The sequence below is a fragment of the Phymastichus coffea genome, unplaced genomic scaffold (genome assembly GCF_024137745.1).
Source record: "Phymastichus coffea isolate CEN01 unplaced genomic scaffold, Cenicafe_Pcof_1.1 PCOF00135, whole genome shotgun sequence".
Lineage (NCBI taxonomy): Eukaryota > Metazoa > Arthropoda > Insecta > Hymenoptera > Eulophidae > Phymastichus > Phymastichus coffea.
Window position 1 is genome coordinate 281,133 of NW_026706946.1, and position 26,722 is coordinate 307,854.

At 39.9% G+C, this 26,722-nt stretch overlaps 1 protein-coding gene across 3 annotated transcripts in view; it reads left to right on the plus strand.

The window, feature by feature from the left end:
- Positions 1-26,722, plus strand: part of LOC131671787 (protein O-mannosyl-transferase TMTC1-like) — a 91,749-nt gene that overhangs the window by 56,441 nt on the left and 8,586 nt on the right. For all 3 annotated transcript variants that reach the window (XR_009302572.1, XM_058948510.1, XM_058948511.1), the window contains exons 7-10: positions 14,181-14,370; positions 20,178-20,299; positions 21,194-21,358; positions 21,926-22,039. Coding sequence is in view for 2 of the 3 variants with exons in the window: in XM_058948510.1 (XP_058804493.1) it covers positions 14,181-14,370; positions 20,178-20,299; positions 21,194-21,358; positions 21,926-22,039 (591 nt within the window). In the remaining variant the exon portion in view is untranslated. The remainder of the gene's footprint in view (positions 1-14,180; positions 14,371-20,177; positions 20,300-21,193; positions 21,359-21,925; positions 22,040-26,722) is intronic.

Here is a 26,722-nt window from a genome sequence, read left to right on the forward strand (position 1 = left end):
GCGTTCTAAACAAATAGGCATGAAGCCAGTATGCGTTTGCGCCAAGTTGGAACTGAAGACTGAGCTTAGCAAAAGAGATATTTCTGGAAGTACGTATAATCTTCAAAATTCTAAATCAAATAGAATATCTAGTCGCAAAAACAACTGAGCTACTCAAAAAACTTTGAAGCACGTATTACAAATGAAACAGAAATCCATTCGAAAGCAATTGCAGCTTGAAATGCAACAAGAAAGTTAGACCTGGAATTTTTCGTTGAGAACCACTGAATATTATGAGAATAAAACTTTAGGTGAAATTCCGTAGCCAATTGCGTATCGCTCTTTTGCGCGTGATGTGCCCGCTGAAATGCAAAACCTCGATACGGACATTGATCCGCGCATAAGCACTTGAAAATATATGCGTTCGAGATTTCACTGATATTCCTGTTCTCTCTCGCTCGCGCGCAAGCGCCAGGAGCTCGCACATCCGTCAGATTTAACGTACGTACGCGAAAATGCGCCTATCTTCACGCTTTTATATCGCTCGAAAGCACTTTTGCCCATATAGCTCCATATCCAAGCATTCGTATTTTCCCGTTTTCGCTTTTCTTTACATGTGCTTCATTCGCAAGACTCTTACTTCCGACGCTGGATACTTTCTCTCGCTTTTACCAAATACTCATCTATTCTACTCAATATTCCAATGTTACTGTCCTTCATTCATTTGATTAATTTTGTAAACTCGAGGTTTTCAGTTTGGCGAGTAATGGATGTGCGCTATTATTTTGGCAGCATCGATTTTTATTAGCAATAACGTTGATTGATATTTTTCATTAAAAAGCCTTTCTGGTGCAGACGTAGCACAGCTTGGCAAATGGACCAAAGACTTGGACCAATTCCGAAAATTATTAAGCTTACCGCTTCACATTTTGTTCAAATGAATGAATTTGCCAAGCTCCAGTTTACATAAATTTTACTCGGTTGACGACTATGAAATCGACGACGGTCTGTTGAGGATTTTCGATTAAAAAGATTGATTGATCGCAGAAAACAGCTACACTACGAGGCTCTCATAGCTGTTCCACGAGAGCGCGCATAGCTGTCCAACGATGAGCTTGACTTTTCTTCCTTCATAATACGTTATACACCTACGTGTGTAGAGCCAAGTCTAAAGCCATGTGTAGAGCTTCCAAATGATTTCTCACGATCACCAATGAAATCTCAGATCAGTATGATCAGTATATAGCAAGGAACTATACTTGGCCCGTGTTACCGCTGAAATTGCAGTGAAGCCAAGTGTGCAGAAGTCTGTCACCGTAAAATCCATGCTTGCCGTCGAAACCAGCGATTCCGGCCTATAAAATTCGCCTCGGATATACAGTCGTCGTCGTCACTCTCTGACTGCTGAGGCTAAGCCAAAAAGCATGCGGAACAGTCTGTTTCCCAGCTCGCTCCCATGCCACTCCCCCTGTGGAAAGCCAATACGCGGAACGATTGCACACGTTCGAAAAGTGAAACGTGGAAAGCTCACTCCTGCGACTGCCAGATTGCGCCTATACACCGCTAGGTCTTATCTTGCGTGTATAACATTTTTTTTTAATGCCGCATTTGCGCGATATGGTTTACTTCAAAGTAGATGTATATTTTTTATCTGGCAGCCGCGACGTGCATTAAAATATTGATTTTCTGTCCATTCTTCTCGCTGATGACTGACCACACCGCGCGTGCAATTTAAACAAATGTAATTTCGTTGCCCACTTTTTAGTGGGGCAAATCGAGTAATGCCGAGTTATTATATTATTGCTCTCGCTGCCGCTTGTACCACGTATTTTATTGCGGTGAGGATTTTCGTTTTGCCGAGTGGAAAGGAGCTTGTTAAAGCCAAGTCTCTGCGATATAAAATCAGCTTTTTTTATTCGTCTTTGCTTATAGCCACAGAAATGCAAATTTTCTCTCGTTTTCCTACCATTTTTACTAAAACTTTGCCTTTCAGCTAGTTTCAATTTATTTCAAAATTTCATAAGATGCCGTTAGCTTTGTCGATACGCTTCACTCTAACGCTAACAATCTGGTTCTTTTTTTATTAACGTCGCATAGAAAATCACGCCAATTAAAATTTTACTAGGAGGACTGATACATTAACTCATCAAATCTTACTGGAAAAATATATCGTTAAGTCATTCGTCTTTAACGCTCAGCAATGTCCAGCAATAGATTACTAATGATGCAACATTGTGAGAAATATATCATAGACATATCATTATAAGAAAAAGGTATTGTCGGCGCGTTTACCGCAAATGTCGAATGATTTGCAACATTCTTACATTGCAGCTTTCCTTTTCTCACACACAGCTAAAATCTCTGCTAATAAAATCGAGCCGAAAACCGAGAGTTGAAAGGGGAGCTTCATGACAGGATGGTATAAAAAAATAAAGAGCGGCGCAAGTTCGCGACCGCAATCCACGAACATAAATCAGCCATAACGCCAGATTTTATTAATCGTCAAGCATGAACTAAAGCGAATAATCCACGGCGAAGAGCTGGAAAAAAAGCAAGAGAGTAAAAAGAATGAGAGAGAAGCTTCCATTTGTGAGAGTCAGTTATGTATAAGTTTGCACGCGGTACTCACTAAGCGGTTTCACGGCTTGTAGAAGGCTAAGGTCAGGCCCGTAAAAAAACCTAATACAAGTCGAAAATGAGCCGCTGAGCTGCGCACTCGAGATACATTCGCACATGCGCACACGCTCACGCACACACACATCCGGCAAAAAACGAAGAAGAGCTCGTTTAAGGTAATAAAGGTTCTTCTTCTGCCTGGCGGAAAATAGCTTTTCTCAGTTATCGGCTTCGATAGATGCACGTAGAGAGAGAAAAAAAAGGTAAAGAAATGAGCTGCCTCCGATCGCATGCTCGTAAAAGGCTTTACATTTCACAAGGCGTTTGCGAATTTTTCCTTCTCTCTCTTTCTCTCTCTCTTTCTCTCTCTCTCTCTCTCTCTCTCTCTCTCTCTCTCTCTCTCTCTATATATATATATATATATATATATATGCATATACAAGTCTCATTTTACTACCACAGGCTTTTATAATGCACTCCAGTATATATACCCGCTCGCGCACGCGAGAGTTGTAAAAACAAACGCGCGAGCGCCTGTAAAATTATTGCAGTAAAACAGTGGAAGCGCGAGGTTTTATATTGCGGAAGATGCGCATGTAGCAAACGTAAAACGGGCGAGTACCGTCGCAAGTAGTAAAAAATGAATGCCTAGCAAAGCGCGATGTGTGCGTGTGTGTGTATGTGTGTGTGGGTGTGTGTGGTTCGTGCAATCACAGACTATGAATTAGACGTTTGAATTAGTTGCCCTGATTCGACGAGATTATGAGAGAAGGTAAACGCGAACTTAGTGTAAAATAATAGAACCACGCGCTTTTCACCTTCGAGTGCGAAATAAACAGTTTCGATCTCTCTTGCTTGTGAGAGGGAGATTGATGTCGATGACCCAGATTTTAGTTGATAAAAGTAGATATTGACTTTTTGACAGCGTTCAAAGCTTTTCGTTTGACGCTCACCTGAGAAAATAAAAAACTATTTTGAGGGAGTGAAAGCGTGTAAGCTTATGTCGAGGGATCGCTTGATCACCGTTCGTATAACGATAGTATAATTCGAACTAATAAACGCGTTTAGATAACTGACTTTACTTTTTTATACTCCAGCTTTTTCAATTTTTCAATTTTCCAAAGTTTTCATCGTTATACTTGATGCAATCCTAATGGCAAATCTTCATTATTATCGAACTCTCAATACTACCAAAGATTTTTACAAACGTTTCTCAATAATAAGCTCGACCTTTCATACTCTGCATTTGTACATTTTAACAGTACGTATGAACTCGATATCACGGCATGCAAATATTTGGTGAATGATGTAGCAACTCTTAATCAAAAGCTGTACTTGTTGTAACTCAATTGCAAGCCGTAAAATTCATCTCTACCGTCGTTTCCATCAAAATTTCTCAAACTCAGGATAGCAAGTTTTCGGGGAAAACGTCTTGAATAATTCGTCGCTCGAATCTAAACTTCGTCATACTCGAAAATTGAATCAGCCCCGAGACAGCAGACGAAAAACGTAAAAAGGATTTTCTACTTTTTTCCAAGACCTTGAGCTGTCGGCAACAACGATTGTTTATATAGTATGAGAGTAGGGTGGAAGCTCAGCTGCCGGCGATTCCACGAGGATACGTGAGCGGAGCGCGTAACGGGAGCTGCGGTTGCGGATCGTTATACTGCGAGTCTGATTAATTTCACGTCGCGCGCTCTTACAGAGACGCGTACACTCGATCTTATTTACTGCTGTTTATTCTTTTTCTACTTCTTACTTGGATGCACAACATCGATATACAAGATTTCGCTTTTATGTTAAGTTGTTAGCAGAGATGGATGGGTTATTGGATATCGACATTCATCCGTTTGCTGTATGGATTGTGCATCGAACATGCATCCAGGATATTTTATATAACTATGAGAGGCTGTCGAAAGCCTCTCGCACAACAAGTTAATTATAGTTATGACCTGTCATAAAAGATATGAATATCGTAACACTTTGATTTGGCAATACGCACCATACGCTACATCAACTATTCACAGAAGATTTCCATGTAAAGACCAGAAATAATTGTACACCCAACATTCGGGAAAGCGAGTTCTCAAGTAAGCAATGAGACAAAGCGTAACGTTTTCTGAAGAGCAGAGAAAAATGTATATAGCGACAAGAGAAAGGTTGGTATATAAGGAGAAGAGGCGGGAAGGAGGTGGATAATTACGCTTGCCAAGACGGACCGGCCCCTCACTACGACTGTCTGAAGGGCCCAAGCCCGCTAATTGGATACCTCTCTCTTGTGTGTGCGCCTGTATATTTTTCCTTGTGCACCCTCGCGGAGCCTTAATTGCGGCCCGAGTTCTACTACTCCATTGCGCGCTTTTTGCTATTTTATTATAAACGTGCATACACCCGCGTGAGTGCGAGTAAGTTGAATTATTAACACTTTGCGAGATGCCAACAGTAAGCTGGACATTATACTTATGTCTTGAATTAGATGCACAGTACAGTCGAGAGAAAGAGAGAGCCGTTTTGCATTTTTTTGTATTTTCCTTTTTTTGCTTTCTCCAAGAGAAAATGTTGAAACTACGATTGTTCGATATTTTTCTAGTTATTCATTTTTCGTTATTTGGAGCCTTCTCTACGACTGCTGCACAACTATCGCACCGCTATCTCTCTGTATGTAAATCAGCCCTGTTTATCGATCAAAAATTCGTCATCGTATGCGCCGACACTACGGCAACATTATTCAATCTTCTCCCATATTCGACCTCCTCTTCTATAATACTACGACGGATCAATCGAATCATCAGCAACTATTAATCAATAAGTTTTTACTATTACACCTTCTATTTATTGTGTTCCGTCAACTGCACAAGAATTTTTTGACGTATTATTTGATTGTAATCAATTAGAGCTCTATTTGAACGGTCTATTTTAACTTGGATGTTTTTGTATATTTAATGCTATTTTCCACTTCTTTTTTCTTTTTTGTACGTCTTGCTTTTCTATAATTTTTCTTTATTAAGCCATTTTTTTATACTTTTCTCACTTGTTTATCCACATATTTTAAATGACATCATAAATTACTATTGAGTGCACAATCATGTGATAAATAGGCCGACACAAGCCACACCAACTGGCCCCTTGCTTTAATAATGGAGATGAGTTGACTTCAAAAATCATATGTTGAAGTCACAATGCGTATTATCTTGCTTAGTACTTATTTGATCGTTAGCTATTTACTATTCTCTATTCGAAAATGCAATATTAACAAAATTACGTGAGAACTTTGTCAACATTTTGGATAGCATTTTCTTTCAAATGCGGTGCTAAGTTTCTCGCGTTTCTGTTCCCTGTAAGCCCGTTACGTTCAAAAAAATAGTTTATACTTCGTTCTTTGTTTTATGCTCACTTTACCATGCTTTTATTATGCGACATCAAAAGGGGGATAAGTAGGAGTTAAAAAATACATTTTTAAGGACTCATATATGAAACAATGTCATGTCTAATTAGCCTATAGATCCGAACTCACTAATAGAAAAACGTTGGTATTGTCCGTTAAATAAAATGAATCTTTAGAGTACGATGGCGCTACAAGTTTCGTTTGTCTTGATATTTTGTAATATAGCTGTTGCATTAACCGAGGTAAGGAAATGGCCAATGTTATCGATATTTGTTACTCGCATTCGAAGAAACAGCTAAATCACCAAATCATCATAAGCTCTAATGTCATCCATGAAGTATCTAATCGTTCCAGTTTCGAAGTACACCTTTCCAGTTGGTCCGAGCAAATGTAATAACTAGCGCTTAGTAGGTCGTACAGGCGCAGCTATGCTGCTCTGTAAAAGTGCATTGTGTATGTGATATTCGTTGCCATAGTGACTGCACGCCGCTGGCTTCAATCAATCTAAGATTCGCTTCAACTCTCTCCTATAGGGTAAATTAGCCGATGGCGTGTAAGCTTGTACGTGTAGTTCTTAGTTGTTGTGCGCGCGTGGATCGCATGCCGCAAATGGTATACTCGTACGTATACACCAAGCGACCGAGTTGCCTTCCTGTTGCTGTGCACGCGCCTTCCTCGCTGATTCAAGTTCATGGTGAGAGAGAACGCGTTTGTGCAAGTTGTTGCGGCGTGTTACCGACGACAATTAACAATCGTGATTATATAGTCGCGCAAACCCCGAGGTCTTTGAGATCACGCAGTGCTTCTCTTTCTCTCTTGCATTGCTATTGACGTTTTAATTGCACGATTCGAGCTCAACATTTTTGTGCAGAAGAACCATCTCCTGTTATTTATTCACAAATGCGTTTTCGTAAATATCATTAAGTAGTAATATGCTACTTATTCCCGGTAGAAATTAAATATAATTCGTTATATTGTTATGCTCTAGATATCCCATGTTCGATTTGTTATTACGTTGCTAGGTTGCTGTTTGTAAACATTTTCCAGTTAGTTGATTACGAGCCACAATACGATTAGCCTCGTTTTGTTACAAATAAAAACGTTTTCTTTTCTAAATAAATATAACTATTTATCGTGTGAGTAACTGAGATATAACATTATTATTTAATCGAAGTACCAGTAATACGATCAAACTTACATGATTGGGTGACTATATAACTCGAAGCTCGAGTATGCTTTAATACATCGCATAATCGCAATGCGAAAAAATCAGGCAAAAATCCATTTCAAATCAATAATCTCTTGGCTAAATACCTTGCACACATATCGCTAATCATCCTATTTAATTATTAATAATATAATTCAAAAAGATCAAAGTTCACATAAATATGTCTGTATATTATGGCTGGCATAAAACATCGTGGGAGCATTCGCTGAAATTCCCATACCATTACAGCATACGTATAGGAGGTGAAGAAACAGCTCATAAATTTACATCGTCTCACGAACTGGCGCGATGCTAGAGCTATATTTGACTTATTATTCGAGACAGTTTAGGTTGAGAGCTGACGTAATGATGTATGTCGATCTCTGTGGTGAAAGTTGGAAACCAACCCGATTTTCTCAGTGGATGCGAATTATGAGCGCCAAGTCGTATCATCCTGCCCACCCACTTAACCGTCTGAATGGACGTTGACTTGCACTACTACCATGCACATGTTAGACAGAGAAAGATAGAGTAGAGAACAGCAAGGTAAAGTGATACGCGTTGCTGTTGATACTGATGACTGACTTCGGAAATTCATTTTAGTCGAGAGTTTGATTTTATTCACTAATTCGAAAATCACCAACACGATATCAAAATTTCGATAGCCTTAGATAAAATGTGGACTTGAAGTCTGTAACTGCGGGCGAAAAAAAACCACTTTTTCAACAGCCGTTTAGACTTTATTAAATTCAACATAGCACTAGACTCAAAGAAAGCAAAGTCAGTTGATGGCATGAATGGCATAGACTATGAAATCACTAAAAATCTCCCTATAAGATTTCACTTGTTATTACTTGATATTTTCAACGAAATGTACAAACTGAGTCAATACCTAGATGATTGGGAAATAATCCTTTGTGCATTTCATTGAATATCCGACGTTTCGCGCAATTGCCGCTTCAGATGAGTGTTCGCTAGCACTTTCTAATTTTTATCGTTTAGTAAATCCCGTCAAATATTTATAAAGCCTATTAAAGAAAACAGGATGTCCTCTATATATAATTCGAAACGAAACATTTCGATATTCTTTTTCCATGAGCTCGTCAAATATACGCACCTTTTTGTCATTAATAGAGTTTTCAATAGCCTATTATTTGACACAAATTTGGAAAAAAATTCGTCTTTTGTTATAATTATTTTTCTTAAAAAATATTAGGTTTAAAAAAAAGTTTTATACAAGAACAATGTCTTCAAATTTATCAAGGAATATTATCAATTTTTTTCAAATATTTTGGAGAAAATTTTTGATTTTTCAATAAACCACAAAATTGATATTTTCAAAAAAGTTATCAAAAAATCTGAAAAAATGCTAGAGTATTTTTAGCTAATTCTAAGACTTTTTATATTTATAAATTTTTTTTCCCAAAGCCTATAGTTATCCATCAATATATTATACATCATTGTGCGAATTTTTTCCAACCTTTCAACTTTTTTCAAAAATCAAAAATATTCTTCAAAAATTTGAAAGAAGCGTTACCTGATAAATTTAACAATATTTTTCTTCTTTAAAACTTTTCCTAGACATTATATTTTTTGAGCAAAACAATGGTAACGGAACGAATTTTTTTTTCAGATTTTTCATTTTATCCGTCATTTCAAAGAAAAAAGCTTATATATATATATAAATTTCCTGTTAAAATTCAACAATTTTTTGCACCGATGGTTAAAGAAAGATTTCGATATTGACGCATTTTATATTAGAAAGAAAATTGATTACAAAAATTTTTGAATTTTTCACTATTTTTTTAGAAAAAGCCCGTCATATTTAATTTTGCAAACAAAATTTTTATATTTTGAGCACAGATGAGGAACGGTACATTGGATCAATTTATTGTTTCGTTTTACACATGGATTTTGCTATCAAAAACATGTCCAAAAAATGACATCTACGGTCGCTAATAGGTTTATGTTATTTTCAATTTATTACTATTTCCTTAATAACAAGTGAACATTATGATCATGTTAATTAATTAGTTTATTCATAATTTTTGCATAAATGAATTATAAATAATAGCGTCACTCTCGCTCCCAAAAATGGCACTCTAAGAGCCATCTCTGAAGAAAAGGGCCCAAGTTAAAAAATGACTGCCCTCTCTCTCTGAAAACTCACGCCCTCCGACCAATTATGTATTTCAGTTCAAATAAGAAAATCTTTCCACCAATAAGAAAAACTTACTCGTCATCACCCTATGGTCCTGAAGAAGGAGATTTCCACCTAACCACTCCCTGATTATAGAAAGCTCTGCGCAAGCCCGCAGGAAGAAAACAAGAAAAGTCCAAGAGCAGTGTAGAATAAAAATCTAAGAGTACAGGAAGAGTCCAAGAGCAGTTTAGAAGAAAAATCAAGGAAGTATCAGGAATAAAAGTGTCAGAAGTCTAAGAAGAGAGAGAGAGGGAAAGAGAGAGACAGACAGAGAGCAAGAATGACACTAGAACATCACAAAATTTTCAATAAAAAAAAGTAAGTTTTAAATTTTTTTACATAGCTATCTTTTATTTCTCCTCTTTAACTCAAGTTTCTTTACAGAAATCCATTAAGCGAAAGTTTGGTAGATTTCTATTCAAGCCCCCTTAAGAGCACATTAAACAAAAGTCTGGTGTGCTCATAATATTGCTCGTCCCGACTTATGCGTTATATGCTAGCCAAAACAGAGCAACCCTTAGTCTACGCTTACTCAAAGTGTACCTGAGAGTGACTTCGACATCACAGAATAAAATAAGCCTGTGAAAAATGATTTTTGTTCACTTCAAAGTTCAGAAAACCATAGTAAAGCGAATTTTTTCAAAAATTAAGGTGTTATGGTGAAGGAGATTTTTTACGGCTCTCACATGAGATTTTAGGCCTTAAATAAAAGAAAATAAATATATTTACCGAATACTTGAAGATAAAAAATATTTATGATGATACCTTCAATAGAATGTTTCTTTCCACTACAGTAAAAAAAAATTGTAATTTTTACTAATTAACTCTAGTTAGCCCCCTTAAGGATAATGCTAAATGTTAGTTCGTTAAAATAAATCTAAGTCATCGACCAATTGTTACAATCAACTATTGCAGGATTAATCATGACAATCCAACAGCTTCTTTCGTCAAAATGCAAACAGTTCATGTATTGAATCAGAGAATTTCTCTCATTTAATCTGGCAGTGCTCGAAATATGTAAAGCAAAAAATGAAGCTGATAGATAAATTTAAAGCCGATAGATCGATTTACTTATGCGAATCGATTCTACACTAAAAATACCAATGTTACATAAAAACTTCCAGCTCGTAAGCTTCTAAGTAAATTTGTCGATGGATGTCACCTATCGATTTAGTTCGGTAGAAAGTAAAATTAATGTAAAGTCAATGAGCCTGGTGACTTGAATACTTGAATAAAAAAAATATGGTTAACAAACTTTACGGTAACGAAGCACCTTCCGAAATTTGCAATGAGTATACCACACAATTGTCACTCGAGATAATTACACCAAGTAGAATTAAACAGGCCATGAACATAATTATAGCATCTTCGCTTTTTTAAATCCAGATTAAATCTTGCAATCAACGATGAGAACGAAAGAAATCTAAATTACACATCGTGTAAAATAGTATCGAAGCTGGAGCTGCAAATAAGAAACGGATAATAAACTTGTATTTTATAGTGAATAATAAATGAATTTGGCTGGGCGAAACAAGATACACGTACACAGTTGGAGCCAATTTGCCTGTGGCGATGTAAAAACACGAGCTGTAGAGGAATAGGTAAATCGACGTTATCCGCAGAGAAACAATCGATCGATAGGTCAACCATATGTACATTTGTTTTTTTTTCGGGCGAAAGTTTTACGAACCAATGCATATACACAATTCTCGAGTAGGCCACAGCGATTACGTGAGTTTCGCGTGAATCGATCGAGCAGCAGCTGCGTCAGGATCCATCTGCATTCGAAATCCTGGGAAGGAACGAAGAAATTGCTTTCGCTACTCGATTCAAAGTGTCCGAGTGAATGAGATCAAAGTTCTTTGGCCAAACTACGACGTCGATTGCTCGCGCATAGTTAACAGAGCGGTTGGCTTTTTTGGCCGCGCAAGAACCGGTTTCGCTTTCTTCGCCTTCGCAGCAAATGTGCCTTGTTAGCAAACGAAATTTGTTTACTGATTAGAAGCTTCGAGCTTTCTGCACATTATACTTGCAAAGAATATAAAGAATCTGCTTTATACAATCTCAAGCATCCGTCTCAAGTTAATACACACGTTAAAACAGGAATCGATCCACCAAATATAACTTTCACAATGTTTACTATACATACATCACAACGGAAGTCATTCCGAGTACGCACACCAAAGTAAGAGAGAGTCTGAGGGATAACGAGGCTGCTTAAATTGCACTTAATAAAGTGCGAGCGGTGTACAAGTGTCTGTGAGTCTCTAGCGTCAGTAAATAAGGAAGTTTCGGAGAGGAGGCAGCCACACTCGAAAACTAGCAGAGCCTCTAACGAAGAACAGCCACCCACACGCAAGACGTATCAATTACACTTGAAAGATTAGCTCAGACGAGGAACTCGACTTCTCTACCTGTTCACACAGAAAGACAAACGTACACACACACGCCACACACACACACACGCACGCACGCACGCACGCACGCTCACATACACACGCAACTTTCTTTTCGCTAAATTTTCACTTCACACGCAACAATGATGTTTTTCACTTTTCGTTAAATGTGATTAAGCTACCTTTTTACATTTGCCATTTGCTGGCTTTAAATGAAGTCTCGTTTGGGGAATTGAAGATTTCATTGGCGTTTATTACATGGCGCAGTGGCGCTCGATTGTGTGTATGTGCGTGCTCCAATATATCGATCGTATCGCGTTATTGTATTGCACGAACAGAATTTCGTATTGTTTCCCATAGCTGCCATTTAATTATTCAAATCTGAATTGTTTAATCTCTATATATAGATATCTAATTAATTTACATATTGATAGGGAAAAGGATTTTGCTGGGCTAATAATGAACAGGGTTGCGCGGTTATTTTCACTAGGGCACGCGTGCGTGCTTTCATTTTCTCGGAGTAAATAATCTGGTAATTCAAGAATCATTTTCCACGCATATATGAATTGTATTAACGACCAATTCCTTTGTCCTCCATAAAACACTATAGATCTACTGTATATTAAAATGACTGCTCGTTAAATAGAATTATTTCTATCGATTAATTACGTTGGAACGCTTGCACTTTGATCAGTGATAAAATCAAGGTGAATTCGATGAATCCGGATCACTAACTCACAGAAAGAATTTTCACTATCACCAAAGTAAAGATGCCCGAGAACTCTCTGTTTTTGTATTAAAAAAATTTATTTCTGTTACCTCTTTATAAAAATCCTAGTTGATACATATTTTTGGAGAATCGAGCCTCACGTGGTTTGGGAAAATCAAGTCCATCTTACTATCTTACGTGCTAGTGAATTCCGAAACGCACAGGTGGTAGAATGTTACAGAGCATTTCCATCATAATTTCCAGCAATCGAACACATAACACAAGACTACGTAGCAACCTACTAGTCTAAGAAAAATTATCAGGGGCGGAAAAAAGATGAAAGAATGCAAGTAGTGCGGGAAGTAATGATTTTTTGATAAATGCTGGGAATTATTATTTTGATGTTTTGTGCGTAAAGCGAGCAGGTCAAACAGGAGAGGGGGTATACGTAGGAGAGAAAGTTGTTTTGGCGGGTGCGCTATTAATCACCGTCGGGATGAAATAAGCGAGCCAAGAAAAATTATTCCCGGGAAAAGAGAAAAAATTTGAACACAGTAGCCTCCATCGTTTTTACAGCGCCGTAGCTCGCTGAAGCCCTTTCACTTTTCACTTTCGCGTTTATTGCTCTTTTTTTCCCTCTCGCCGTTTTTTTTCTTGAATAAGAACAAGACTGAAAAAAGCCACTTGAAAAGGAACGTGAGATCTCGTTTGGTCCGTACGTTATTGGTGATTCACCAATAAGCTTATAGCAGTTTCAACGAAAGGATATATTTCAACACGTATATACAGAAGATGAAACGTGTAATAACGCGCACGAGAGCAGAATTGTTTCTTCATTAGAGGCACTTGGGCAGTTTGATAATCGGCTATGTATAGGACTGCCATTTCATCGGGACGACAATTGTGCACAAATGGCGATTCTATTGTGACACAAAACTATTCGCCATTTGCTCTCGCGTACAGCGCCCTTTGAATTATTAATTGTGTGATTAACGAACTATTGAAAGCATTAATTAGCAGCATTGCAATCTCGCAATTGCATTCTCAGCACGTCATTTTATGTTATTTTTAAGAATTTCGTGATATCCTTGGATGGATTTGATTAATCAGTTGTATCAATTTATTTCAGATGACAGAAATAGAATTTTACTTTCAATTAGCTAGATCGGCAATTCGAAAAGCTCGAATTTAACTTTTTAGCAATGATGTTTTAAACAGAATAGTAATTGTATGACCCCCTTTTTTGTTCCACTTACAAGAATTGATGGACTGATATTTTATTGTTATTGGCGATCGCGTTTTACAACGTTACGAACCTATAAATATTCTATATTTTAATTGTAATGCTAATGTAAAATAAGCCTATGATAGTGTCAACAATTGAAAGCATGATATTAAAAAATTATTATAGTACATTGCCACTGCGATTGCCAATGAGAAGAATGAATAAGAGTTGAATAAGTAGCGCGAGTTAGCAAATAAAATCTACCAGCACCACAGCCACCCTTTCTAAACAAGATTGTGTTGACTTGGAATTTCTTAGCTTATTTTTAAAGTAAACGAGTAGACAAGCGGTGAAAAAAAATAATCGAAAACTCGCGAGCGCACTTTTCGAAAAATTTGCAAGTCGAAAAATCATACGTAGAGATAGAAATGAAAGAAAAAATTTTCCTTTTCTGCGATAGGCTGCTGACATTCTGTTACTTGGCGGCATTGAACTGCTGGCTGATGCTGTGTCCGGCCACGCTCTCGCACGACTGGCAGATGGGTTCGGTTCCTCTGGTCGCATCCCTAGCGGACGCCAGAAACTTGGCGACGTGCCTTTTCTTCGGCGGCTGCCTCGTGCTCACCTACAAGGCCTTCAGCGACTTCGAGGTTAGTACATTCCATCTGAAATTTCAATGAGGATACTACTACTTTTTCGGATACTATACGTAGCCGCGAAATACTCGCACGAGCGCACTATCGAATTTAGTTTGGCTGTTTTATAGGGCCAACTGGAGAGCTGAAGTTTGGTCTGCTCGGATCTGATAGTTTTTGAAAGAGAGATACGGCGAATTTAGCTTTTTGGCTTCCTCTCTCACTCCTACTTTCACACAAAATCGGAAAACTTTATTTTAACAATGGTTATTTGATCGTTCGGTTAGAGTAATGTCTTGGAAATCAATTGTAATTTAGTCTCACCGATCGGATTGCGTGTATATTAAAGAATTTCGTATTAATTTTTATTTCTCATTAATAGACTATTGATCTTACGTGGTGGATAACAAAGTGGATCTATGATTCGATAATAATAAATAAAGAATTTAATAATTTAATATTAGTGTTCAACCATTGCAAAGAATATTCTGACACGCGCGGAACGCGTCTGTCATATGTGTATATCTAACGTATATATACTTGTATATCCGTATTCACTGCAGACCGCCTTCGAACAAGAATACTCAGATGTATAAGTGCTTTACATATCGATAAGTGACATATATTAAATACAACTCAACAGTCATATTTATTTAATGATGCATTAGCAACGACGTATTACGACGGAGTGTATTTCGATTAGATAATAATTATTATTAGACAATATAAAACATAATATGCGCGTACGTTTATTACAAGAAGATTTTTCGAAATAATAATTTTACTTTACCAAGCTGCCGTAAAAACGTGGACATCATTATTTATTACTCACACTTGAGCCTCGACATTAACAACGATATAACACACTCTAGCCAACAATATATACCCCACTAGCGCATCAACAAAACAAATATTTCACGCAGACTCCAAGAGCGAGAGAAAATTGGTGAACACATTGGCGGGTATCATGATTTTCGGCAATAGAGTACAGCAGCGCACGCAATCGTCGGCAAGCAGGTCGCGGGTGCGTTACGTAATTCACGTTGCGGCTCGTAAACACACACAGCAATAGTAGCGAGAGTATATGTAGGGGCAGCGACATTGGCGCGGACATCGGCTACTACTGCTGGCCGACCGCACTTTAGGACGCTGCTACTCCGCTCACTGTACGCGCACTAAATTCATAACGGCCTTTGCTCTATACGTACACGTGGGGGAGTCGGACGCACCCAGCCATGCGAAGCTCGCGATGCCTCTTCGTTGTAGTATTAGCGTGCGTGAGAAGAGCTAATTGTCTCCGCAGCTCGTTCGCTTGCTCTCTGCACTCCCGTGCGCGCTTTCGCCTATATTTATTGTGATGTCATACGACGTAATGTCAAACTGCTTCTAATGCTTTGCTGGCATTCATTTCACCCGATGGATCTGGGTCGATGGCGATTTTATTTACGTGATCGTGTCGGCTATGGGATTCACTGGCTGGCGAAGACTTTTTATGTATTTTCGAGTTTTCGAAATTCTCGCATACCTCCAAGCCACTGCAATATAATTTTAAGCTGAGAGAATGACAAAGGAAATCTTATGGAATTTGTTCATCTTTTGTTGAGCACTCAACTCCTTGATAAGCGCGTTATTTTCATACTTCTTGGAATGCAATATCTTCGCTCGCAACAGTTACGAAAGTCTCGGTAATAAAGTATGCATTAACGGAAAAAATTCTGGCCTTGCAAGAGAAATGAAATAATACGGACTGGGGTCTTTGAAGATCACGAATAGCACTGGGCGTTCGGAACATATCGGCGAAAGAGGATGCAGGGATTTAGTAGTTTGTGTCTTAAAAGTTGGCTCAATGACGATCAAGTCCGTAAGAGCGCCCTGAAAGGAGCTGCTAGGACACGCGGCTGCCTTCATTATAAACTTCATTTAAGCTCCGGAACGTAATCTCATTTTATCGTGCATCATCTCAAACGCTAGCATTTTATTTCTCTCTTGAGGATCGTTTTGATTAACGACGAACCACTTGTGGCTGGCTGCCGCCGCTGTCGCATCGATACACAATACCAGCACGCGCGAGAAAAAGCTAACTCGTTCTTTTCGACGCTGTGCAGGGGCGAATTTTGCAACTGTTTTACTATCCGAATCGCTCTTTGATCCGCTGCAGTGGTGCCGCCGAAGGCACTTAAGTTGTCGTGCATTGTTCTCGAGGATTTCTCTTGCATCCGAAAAACTTTTGACGCCACGCCACTACCGGCACCACCAAACTTGCGCAAGCTCTTCCATCTTTTTCCTCGGAGTCTCACCTAATGGCTTTTCCTGTTCTCTTTCTCCCGCTCTTTTCTCCCTCTCTTGCGCACGGGTACGCGTGCGATGAATAGATGCGACAGCTGTTTCACATTTATTTCACCGAGCTTAGCATACACAGAAACACTTACAACGCGCTCACGCTGACTCGTTACGATGAAGAACAATGGAGTTCCAAAGTTGATTTTTCGTTATGCCAAGATACATGTCGAGTAGACATACAGACATTCGTACAGACGCGTGCGGTTGCTCTGGCTACGGGATTCGATGATGATTATGCCGACATGATCACTGAAACTGATGCTTGATTCCCAATTTCCCGGAGATAATTAAGCTCATATTCTACTTGTTATTAGATTTGGGCTTAAGCACGGGTGCCTAAGTATTTGCTACACGCACTGGGATACGGCATGAAACCGCACGTGAATGCCTTAAACGCTTATCCGATACATCGACCACCGTTGCGATCTCATTGCGATTTCATTGCGATCGACGTTAAGCTAATCGTTATTTTTAATTGAGAGCAATGACGTCAGAAGACCGCGCGCTTAACTCAATACCATGTCACAATGCGAGTTGATTGTTCGTAACCAATCGGCGAATGGACGCGCGCATGGTCCTCGTCTACGAAGACCGACTTGCTGATTTGCTGTTTCCTTGGCCGAAACAGAATTGAACGTGAAGGCCCGCGATCTCATGGGGCCGTATAGTAGGCCGTGCGCATTTTTCCCTCACCCGATTTTCTCGCTCCGTTACTTGTCCGTTACTATCGTGGTCCACGGAGTCGCCAAAATGACTACCCGTTCCGTCCATCGGTGACTTGCAATACCCAGGAGGAAATCACCTCCCTCGCGAGCTTATCCTCTTGAAGCGGAAAACGGCCTTACGGCTACAACGACACAATGTGCTCGTGTACGTCTGTGGATGAGGCTTGGAGCCGTGACAGAGGCATAACCGATTTATCCCCAATTTAAAACTGTACAAACAATCTGTCGAACTTAAACTGAGTTCATATTGTACATTGTTTACGTAACGGTTCTCTAACCCTCGAGGACGGCTGCCTTGTCAAAATCTCGATTAGGAGAAAAAAGTACTCAAACCCTAGAACAATTCAGTAAGTAATTTGCGGCGGGGAAACGAGAGCTGCACGTTTATGGCATCACTCGGGTCACAACGCGATTTCAGCGACGGTGGGCCCCAGTTTTCCGACCGGTCTGTCTCGGCACGCTCACTCGTCTCTAGGTTTTCCCGAATTGCCTTGCGGCGCACGTGTCTCGCGGACCCTCGGTCCCTTTTACGACCGGCTACGTGTGTTCGAGTTTCCCTTTTTTTGCCTTTCCAACACACCTGCTGTACAATTACTGGACGGTTGAGCATTGTGCTTTGATGCTAACTTGCAAATACTTATTTATACAATGTATTGTTATAAATGGCACAATAAACTAGTTATTAAGTTGCATAGTTTTTAACTGAGAGACGATTTCACCCGATCTCATACTTTTGGCTAACTGATTAAATTACCGCTAGATTCTATTAATGGCAAGCGAAAAGATTGCATAAATAAGTAACGAATAATTCAACTTGTGCTAATTAATTATTATTCGCTACTAGCTTTGACAGACTACGAAGCTACATGCGCGCCTATACATCGTTGACCCATTGTCCTTTTATCGTGGCTTAGCAAGCGATTAAGACAAACATTGCATACGCTTACTCTGGCGATTTTGGATTAGCACGAATCAGCAATATATTCATTGCATGACAGATCTCTAACGTAGACTTTGGAAGGGTCTATCGGTTCGATAAATTTTAAGTCGACCGGACTACCAACGATAGCGCAGGTACGTCCTGTACCGTTACGTATAGTACAGTGCGAATGTGATGAAAAATAGAGCGACAATCAATTTTATCTTGAAATAGCAGTTTCAACAAATGGCTTAATCTATGCTACTCCTGATATATTTGTGTGGTGCTGCAGCTGCTATATTTTTGCCTACATTTGACATGTACCACATTTTGACATTACATTTATCACATTTGACATAAGAATTTTTAAACCATGTTTGCGCCGAGTTTTCTTTACTGTTTTCAAGTGAATGTTGTTCTTATCTATTGGACTATTTAATCTCGATATTTCAATTATGAAAAGAATATAGAATGTGTATCAAAATATGGTATATTCTACTCAATATTTTTATCAATGAGTAGATTGGAAGCGTTAGCCTTCGACTGTTGATTAGAAAATGTATTAATTAAAACAATAAAACAATAAAACTAGTAGGCAATTGCATATTCACGATAAAAACGCATAGCTCTTACAACTGCAACAATAAATCACTAGCTGTATTATTGAGGTTTGCAACCATGTAGCACGACGGTCGAAGCTTAGATCAAGTATTGCAAGTCAGCCTTGCATACTACAAACATTGACGAAGGCGAAGCGCTGAGTATGATAACGATTAAGTTGTAGAAGTGCTAGAAATGCTAGAAAAGGCGAAAACGTAATGATCCGTCCTATGTTGAAGCTTTTGCAATATGTTAAAATTCGCAAACACAGAGAAGTCGATCGCCAAATCCGAGCTTCCGATAGACACACGCACACAATATCATACGTCCTAGCTGCCTGCAGGCGTCGAGCAAAAGCAAATTGGCCAATCGATAGGCACACACACACACACACACACACACACACACACACACACACACACACACACACACACACACACACACACACACACACACACACACACACACACACACACACACACACACACACACACACACACACACACACACACATTGGAAAAGACAGGCTAATTCGAATCGAAATGCTGGCGCTCAGACGCGTGCACACACGGAAGAGGGTTACAGGAGCAAAGCACAGGCGCGGCTGCTTAATTAATACATCAATTGGCGTAGGGGAGCGAGCGAGGAGCCGAGGGGGAGGTTGCGTCAACTGTCAGCGTCTTGTATTTCAGTTATATAGCTGTGCGCGCACATAGAAATGAGCGAGCCACGGTAGCAGCAGCAGCTGCAGCCGCAAACTCGAGTGGGGCTAACGAGGTCATCGTTTTATAACTGCCTTGTTAGAGCGCCCAAATAAAGTTTGGCGCGCTACGCTCCCGTGTGCTCGTGATCAATCATCGCGATAAATTCGTATTGGCAGAGAGCAAGAGAGAGAGAGAGAGAGAGAGAGAGAGAGAGAGAGAGTGAGAGAAGACTGAGAGACCGAGAACCAAAGGCTGGCAGTTGTCAATTTAAATTAAAAAGTAAACAACGACATGGCGTATTATGGAACTGCGAAAGGCTTGGGCAGACCAAAGTTACACGTGGCAATTCTAATTGCACTTACCTTTCGCGTATCGAGTGCTTTATGCCTGTCGCCCATCCCGTACGTATGTGCTCGTCACTTGGTTCAAGTGTACGCGTGATATTGCTCATTTCAACGACCATCATTCAATTTTTCACGTCGCCTTCCTCTTGTGTTTTCGTTTGAATAATCGCGTTTTTGTTTGTCCTCGCAGCAACAGAGGCATCCGCCACTCATCCTCGGATGGATGTTTCTCGTATTGCCCTTTCTGCCGGCTTCCAATCTACTCATTACTGTTGGATTTGTCATCGCTGAGCGAGTTTTGTATATTTCAAGGTAAGTCGACGAGTCGAGTATCCCTTGTGTTCTGCACGGGAATGTAAGCTGGAAACTAGAAAATATCTTGGAAATTTGTACGCGGCTCGCTTTTAATGAGATATCGCGCTGATGCTTTCGTATACAAAAACTGCTCGTTTGCGTAAATACAATGTCATTTCGGGGATATGCCGTTTAGGGCATTTTCACTGAAGCGAGAGTTCAGTAACTTGGATTTGAATTATGGAAACCGTCATAGTGATAGCGCTATTCGTGAGTTTGCTATTGGCAATTATTTGGCTATTGAAAAATCACCAAAGGACCATTTTCACTTTTACTCAACTACTATAGAGACTTAATGTAATATTTTACACGGTCCACGTCTATTGGCAACTACTGGATTTTATTGAAATATCGTTAGCGTCAGATCGCAGCGATCAATCTGTTTATCGCCATCGTCATATGTACGCTCCAATCGTCAACAAATAAAGAATTCCAATAAAGACGATCATAATATCTGTTGTCAAAATCTAATGCATGCGACATTTCGATAAATATCTTTTTGAACGATAAGCCAAATATCTATTTAATCATTGGACTTGGAGCTCCAGTAATGATATTTGATACAATTGACTGTTCCTTCCGATATTGATTATTCTATACTGTTTGCACGTAAATCTTGGTATATATCTCAACTCTAGCTACAATATGAATCGATACTTTTATGATAAAAGATATTCTGGAAAAAGGTTGAAGAACATTGAAAGAACATTGCTGAAATACCATTTTCTTGTTTTTATTCAAGATAGGGTAAAATTTCATTAACTCGATGGTTGCACAAAAATCAATAACGAGCGGAGATGTAAAAGGGCACAAGAAGATAATGTTAATATAATTGAATGCGAAACGTTGCAGCATCGGCTGGATACTGCTGGTAGCTTACGGAGCTCAGATTACGTGGACAGCGATCCCGCGTCGAAGAGGTATTATTACTGGTGGTATAACACTGCTGCTGATTCTCGGATGTTGTCGCACTATTTTGAGGAATCGCGACTGGAGCTCCAGGGAAACCTTACTCAGGTATTATACGTTGCATATATTCCTCCATTATATTACTTCCATGCAGGCGCTAAAAATGAGTTTTTTAAATTGCGAAAATACTCGAGAGAATGAAAATTTACGCTACGTTTAAGCGAATGAAAAAAGGGAGAAAATTCAGAAAAAAACTTGGCCGTTCCGCGAAAGATAATGCTATCGGGCTAATGTTGAATGAAAGAAGAAAAAAAGAAAAGTACGTTAATACTATTATAACGAGGTTGAAAGTCGACCTGACAAATGAAATAATCCAGGATAGACTTGAGAGAGAGAGAGAGAGAGAGAGAGAGAGAGAGAGAGAGAGAGAGAGAGAGAGAGAGAGAGAGAGAGAGAGAGAGAAAGAGAGAGAGAGAGAAAGAGAAAGAAAGAATACCTTTGTTTCCTTAACTCCGTGGAATTCATTTGTTCGGTTAAGCGATTATCACTCCCATGTCACGTGATCTTTTGTTTGTCCTATTCAGCAGCAAAAAAATAGACTAATAATACTCGTCTTACAATCAGTTGCTATATGAAGCTGAGCGCATGGTCTAACGGTTGCCTAAATATGTACAGGTCAGGCTTGCGAGCGCTACCGGACAACGCGAAGATGCACTACAACTTCGCCAACTTTCTAAGGGATACGTCTCAACCACACCGAGCGATCCTCCACTACCAGCTGGCACTCTGGTGAGTCATTGTTTTTTCTCGCGGCAAGCGATTTCAATTTTGCCCGAGCGAAATTGCCTGCCTCTTTTCTCCTTCTTCTTAGCCAACTTTGCTTGCGCAACGAATCAGCAAACTTGCATGGGGATACAGGGATACAGGGATACAGCAAAACAAACGAAAGAAACGAACCCGCTGTTTATCTGCGAGTCAGACGTACAAAGTAGGCGCGAGCGCATGTACGATCGCTCGGTCGCTCGCTCGCGCGCAGCTGCACTTCAATTTCGAGGATTACTTTTTAATTGTTGGCTAGAGCGGATATACGCCGTAAATCTCGCGTGCTATACGTAAGGAAAGTTAACGAAAAAGAGAGGAGAGCGCACGGTACTGCGGCGTGCAACTTGGTACAATGCGAATAAATCATGGGATATTCGGAGCAACTTTTATTATGTGTACGGTGCAGCTACATATCCGCGGATTTAAACGGAACAAGATGCTCATTGAAGTCTCGCAGAGGTAGAGTAATCGCAGCGGCGAAGGTCTCAAGGAGTTATCTGAAAATTCTCTTCTCGATTTGTCATTAACTAATAATTATTACGCGTCAAGATTCTAAGCCTCATTCTTCACAATTGTTTCAATGATAATATCTACGTCGATTAAAGTATTTCGTCTTCGTCAAAAAGTAGAAGCCGTCGAGTTTCCTACCTACATATTGCCTAACGCGTCTGTTAAAAAATTGCCAGGCGATTTGTGAAACTGTCAAATATAAAGCCGTGATGCACGAAAAATGAAGGTAAAGGCGGAGGAGGGCGAAGACGGTGCTCAAACACGACTCGCCGATGATTCAAGATTCTTATGCAGCATACGCGGTAGCGTTCAAAGAGAGAATGTAGGCGATGCCGAGATGAGATTAAATGCGATCGATGAGCTCGCTGAAATTTCACGCCGGAGAATATAAAAATAAATAACTTCGTTCTATACCTCTATTATATACCTAGGGTGTATAATCTTAGCCGCGCAGGCAACAGCATCAAACTCAGTTAATCGCCTTCCTGGATTTATTTTGAGCTGACAGTTCTCGTCGTGAGCATCCAATTAAGAACTGACACTTTATTTATATTTACGGCTCTCTGCATATTTGTAATTTTCAAGCGACTAGTCTTTTAATTATTTAACAGAGTCGTTTGGTCGATTAACTTTATAAACCCTGTATTGGACAGTTCTATTTTAAATTATATATTCGCGCTACTTATTTCGACGACAAAAACTGCTTTTCAATCTCATTTATTATTCAATAAGCCATCAAACGGATTTTACCGCTGGTCAATAGTGAGTACCAGAAACAGTAAGCGAAAAATTACTGACTCAATGACTTGCGGGTAACGCAACAGTACTGGTTACTCTTAAAACACACCTGACTGTCAGTCACTACAACTCGCAAAAATAAAAAGCAAGTGCTATGTGTCATAAGAGCAAGCTGTGGCTGTCGTGGGCAAGTTTATTAATCAACGTCAATTAAGTCATCCGAAAGCGACACAACAAACGAACAAGTTTTGATAACAGCATTAGCCATTTGGCGAAGAAATATCTTGCTGCTCCTTGGGCGACAACTTGCTCTTGAAAATTAATCAACAAGACCTAATTACCCGCATTAGTTGTCTACGTCGTCATCTTGCCAAATAGGCAAGAAAATCAGTTTCACGTATAATTTAGCGGCAACTCTGTTAAACCGATTCGCGAGCTTATATCTGTATGTGCAGAGAGAATGCGCTAGACGAGGATTATAGGAGGCTGCATTAATTAGCTACCTACGAGCGAGATGAAGTGGCTATTTATGCATATGCGCACCGCGTCGACTGAGAGTTGCTAAATCGAGAGAGAAAAAGCGAGGGAGTGGAGGGAGTGGGGAGGCTTTGTTTTTCCTCCGGGATGGTATCGACGTAAAATATATAGTGCGGTCAGGTAATCACGCAGCATACACACGTGCGATATTAGCTGTTGCGCGCGAACACTAGGAAACAAGTTTTGGGATTGCAGCCAACGCGAACGCTATGGCTTCCGCTCGATTTCCAAGCTGATTTGAGTTAAATGCCAAGTTAAATGAAGCTGCACCTTGTACGCGCTCAGATGTTGACTTTATTAATAATTTTGCCAAATAAGCTGCGAGCTGAGATTTGCCAAATAATTTGCCGTGCAGTTTTGGCTACTTGTTTTGTTAATTTTGCGCGCACTCGCTCGGAGAGCAGGCAGAACGATGTGTAAGCGTTTACAGCGGGAGCTAAGCGTGACTGAGTGTGCGCGCAGACACGTTAGGCGTGTGCAAAAATAATAAAACGAAACGACTAGTCACGCAACGTTATATAGCCAACAGACATTGCAGAACGAAGGCAGAGAGGGAGAATTCCATCAGGCGGGCTTTTCTGATATGCCGATCTTCGCGAATGAAAGGTTCGCTCGCGCGCGTTGTAAAACTGAGCTGCTGCGCCCGAGAGAAAGGGTGCGCCTCTGGCGACGAGATAGATACAAAGCCCATTGAAAATTTTACACCGCGGAAGGGAAGGGAGGCTTATATTTACGATAATGCATTGTTTGATTGGTGTTTTACGAGGCCGCCAGGCCACCCTTACCATTATTCAGTCTCTTGCCGCCGACGCCGCGCCGTCGCGTAAAACGCGAGCCTATCGCGTCATAAATCACCTCTGCCTATCTCACTTCGCGACGCGCCAAAATCTAAGCGTCTGCCGGTCTGTTGTCATTTTAAATCGTTCCTTCTTTTCATCACCGTTGCTGTTCACATCGAAAAAATTATACGGCCCGTTCGCGCTCTTCATCATCTCGATACGCGCCGCTATTTGCCAAGTGGCACTTGCGCCCTGAAGTGCGCCAATCAAACCGGCTTAACGAATTGCAACACTTGAAATTGCGTGCGAGTCGCGCAATGCACCTGGACTTTTCTGTAGTTTCGAATGGGTGGGCGAAATTCGTCAATTTACGCTAGCAAAACTTGTTAGTCTCATCAGCGACTTAACTCAGCGATTAACAAAGCATTTTTAGCGTATACTCGGCAACGGATTTTCAGTCGAATTACGAAACTTTTCGAGAAACAAAAAAATTAATCGTACTTTTATAATTAGCCTTGCGCTCATCCTCTTTCTCAACGAAAAAAGAGAAGAGACGAGAACTCTTTCCCCGTAATAAATAGTTAAGTCGCCGCGGAAATAAAGTATTTTATACAATAAAGAAAGTTTTTCAGCAGCGCTGGCGCTTTCTTTTACTTTCTCATCTTCTTGCCATCTTTGCTTGCTGCTGCTGTTGCAGCCTCGAGGCGCTTCTACCAAACTCGCAGCTCTTCCTGCGTTCATAAAAAGTTTAAGTTCTCTTTCTCTCTCTCTCGCTCTCTCTCTCTCCCTCTCGCATGCGCGACTATACCTGATTGGTTTACTTTTAACCTGATAGCACCAACACGCACAGTGAGTTATTCATAGAGAAAAGATGGCGTTTCTGTCATTATATCGTACTTGCTTCGTCGAGCGTCTATGACGTTGGCTTTTGGACATGAAAGAAAAAAGCTCTCTCGCTATTGCTCTCGAAGCTAAGAAGCCACGCATGCATGGAGGAAACGACTTAGAAGAAGAAGAACTTTCAGAGACGAAAGTCTAAGAAGAAGAAGAAGAGGAAGAGACCTTTTGAGATAGAAAGTCGTCGAATATTCGATGCTCGCAGGCTTTCTCCTTTACAATTCCAGCCCCCTCCCTTCTCTCGCTCTCCCTCTCTCTCTCTCTCGCTCTCCAAGTCGATTGTTTCGATGCGACACAAGAAAAAAAAATGAGCTGCTGTATGGGTGTGTGTATCGTAAAGCTGGCAGAGCCCGCGGCGACGGCATGCGCGAATCGTAATTTGCGCTCCACCGATTTTATGAGCTTGCTGCGATCGAAAGCTCTACCACCGCGAGATTTAAGGGCGTCGTCGTTCCAAAACCCTTTTATGATATTTTTTTTTGTTAGCGCGCTCTTCTGCTGCTGCTGCGCTCGCGAATCTATCTAATTCGATTGGTTTTTTTCGCCCTTCGCTTGACGTATGTGGAGCTATTAAAAAACGAAAAGTTTATCGACTGAAACCAATGTCATAATAGGATGATGAAATTTTAGGTACGGAGTTGCAATAAAAACATCATTTTTTGTTTGCAGAAATAATTTAGTTTTGTTCGCTCAAAAGCATAAAAAATATACATTCTAATATCACACCAACGTTCCATGAAATAAAATAAAGCAATAAATCTAACTGACAGCAACAGTATAGAAAAAATAAAGATCCAGTAGCTCAAAAGTCGTTAAAGTCCATTCAAGCTATCAAATAAATACGTAACACAATAAGTGCAATGATGTCTTAAGTCTATTATATTTCAACAGTAAAGAGCCCTCATATTCTAACATATAGAAGGCTGAGGCAAGTGGATATATATATATATATATATATATATATATATATATATATATATATACATCTTTCTTAAGGTCCATTAAAAATGGAATGCCTCACGCGCTCGCGCGCAAGAGGAAACGGAGAAGCTTTAGCTTGATAGGTCCGTTTTTGCAAAGGCCCGCGGGTACAAGCACTCTCTTGCTCGCGAGAGTGTGTCTCTTTATTGGATAATAAATAACCTATTTTATTTACAAGAAAGAGATAAAGTACTCACCTTGCAAACCT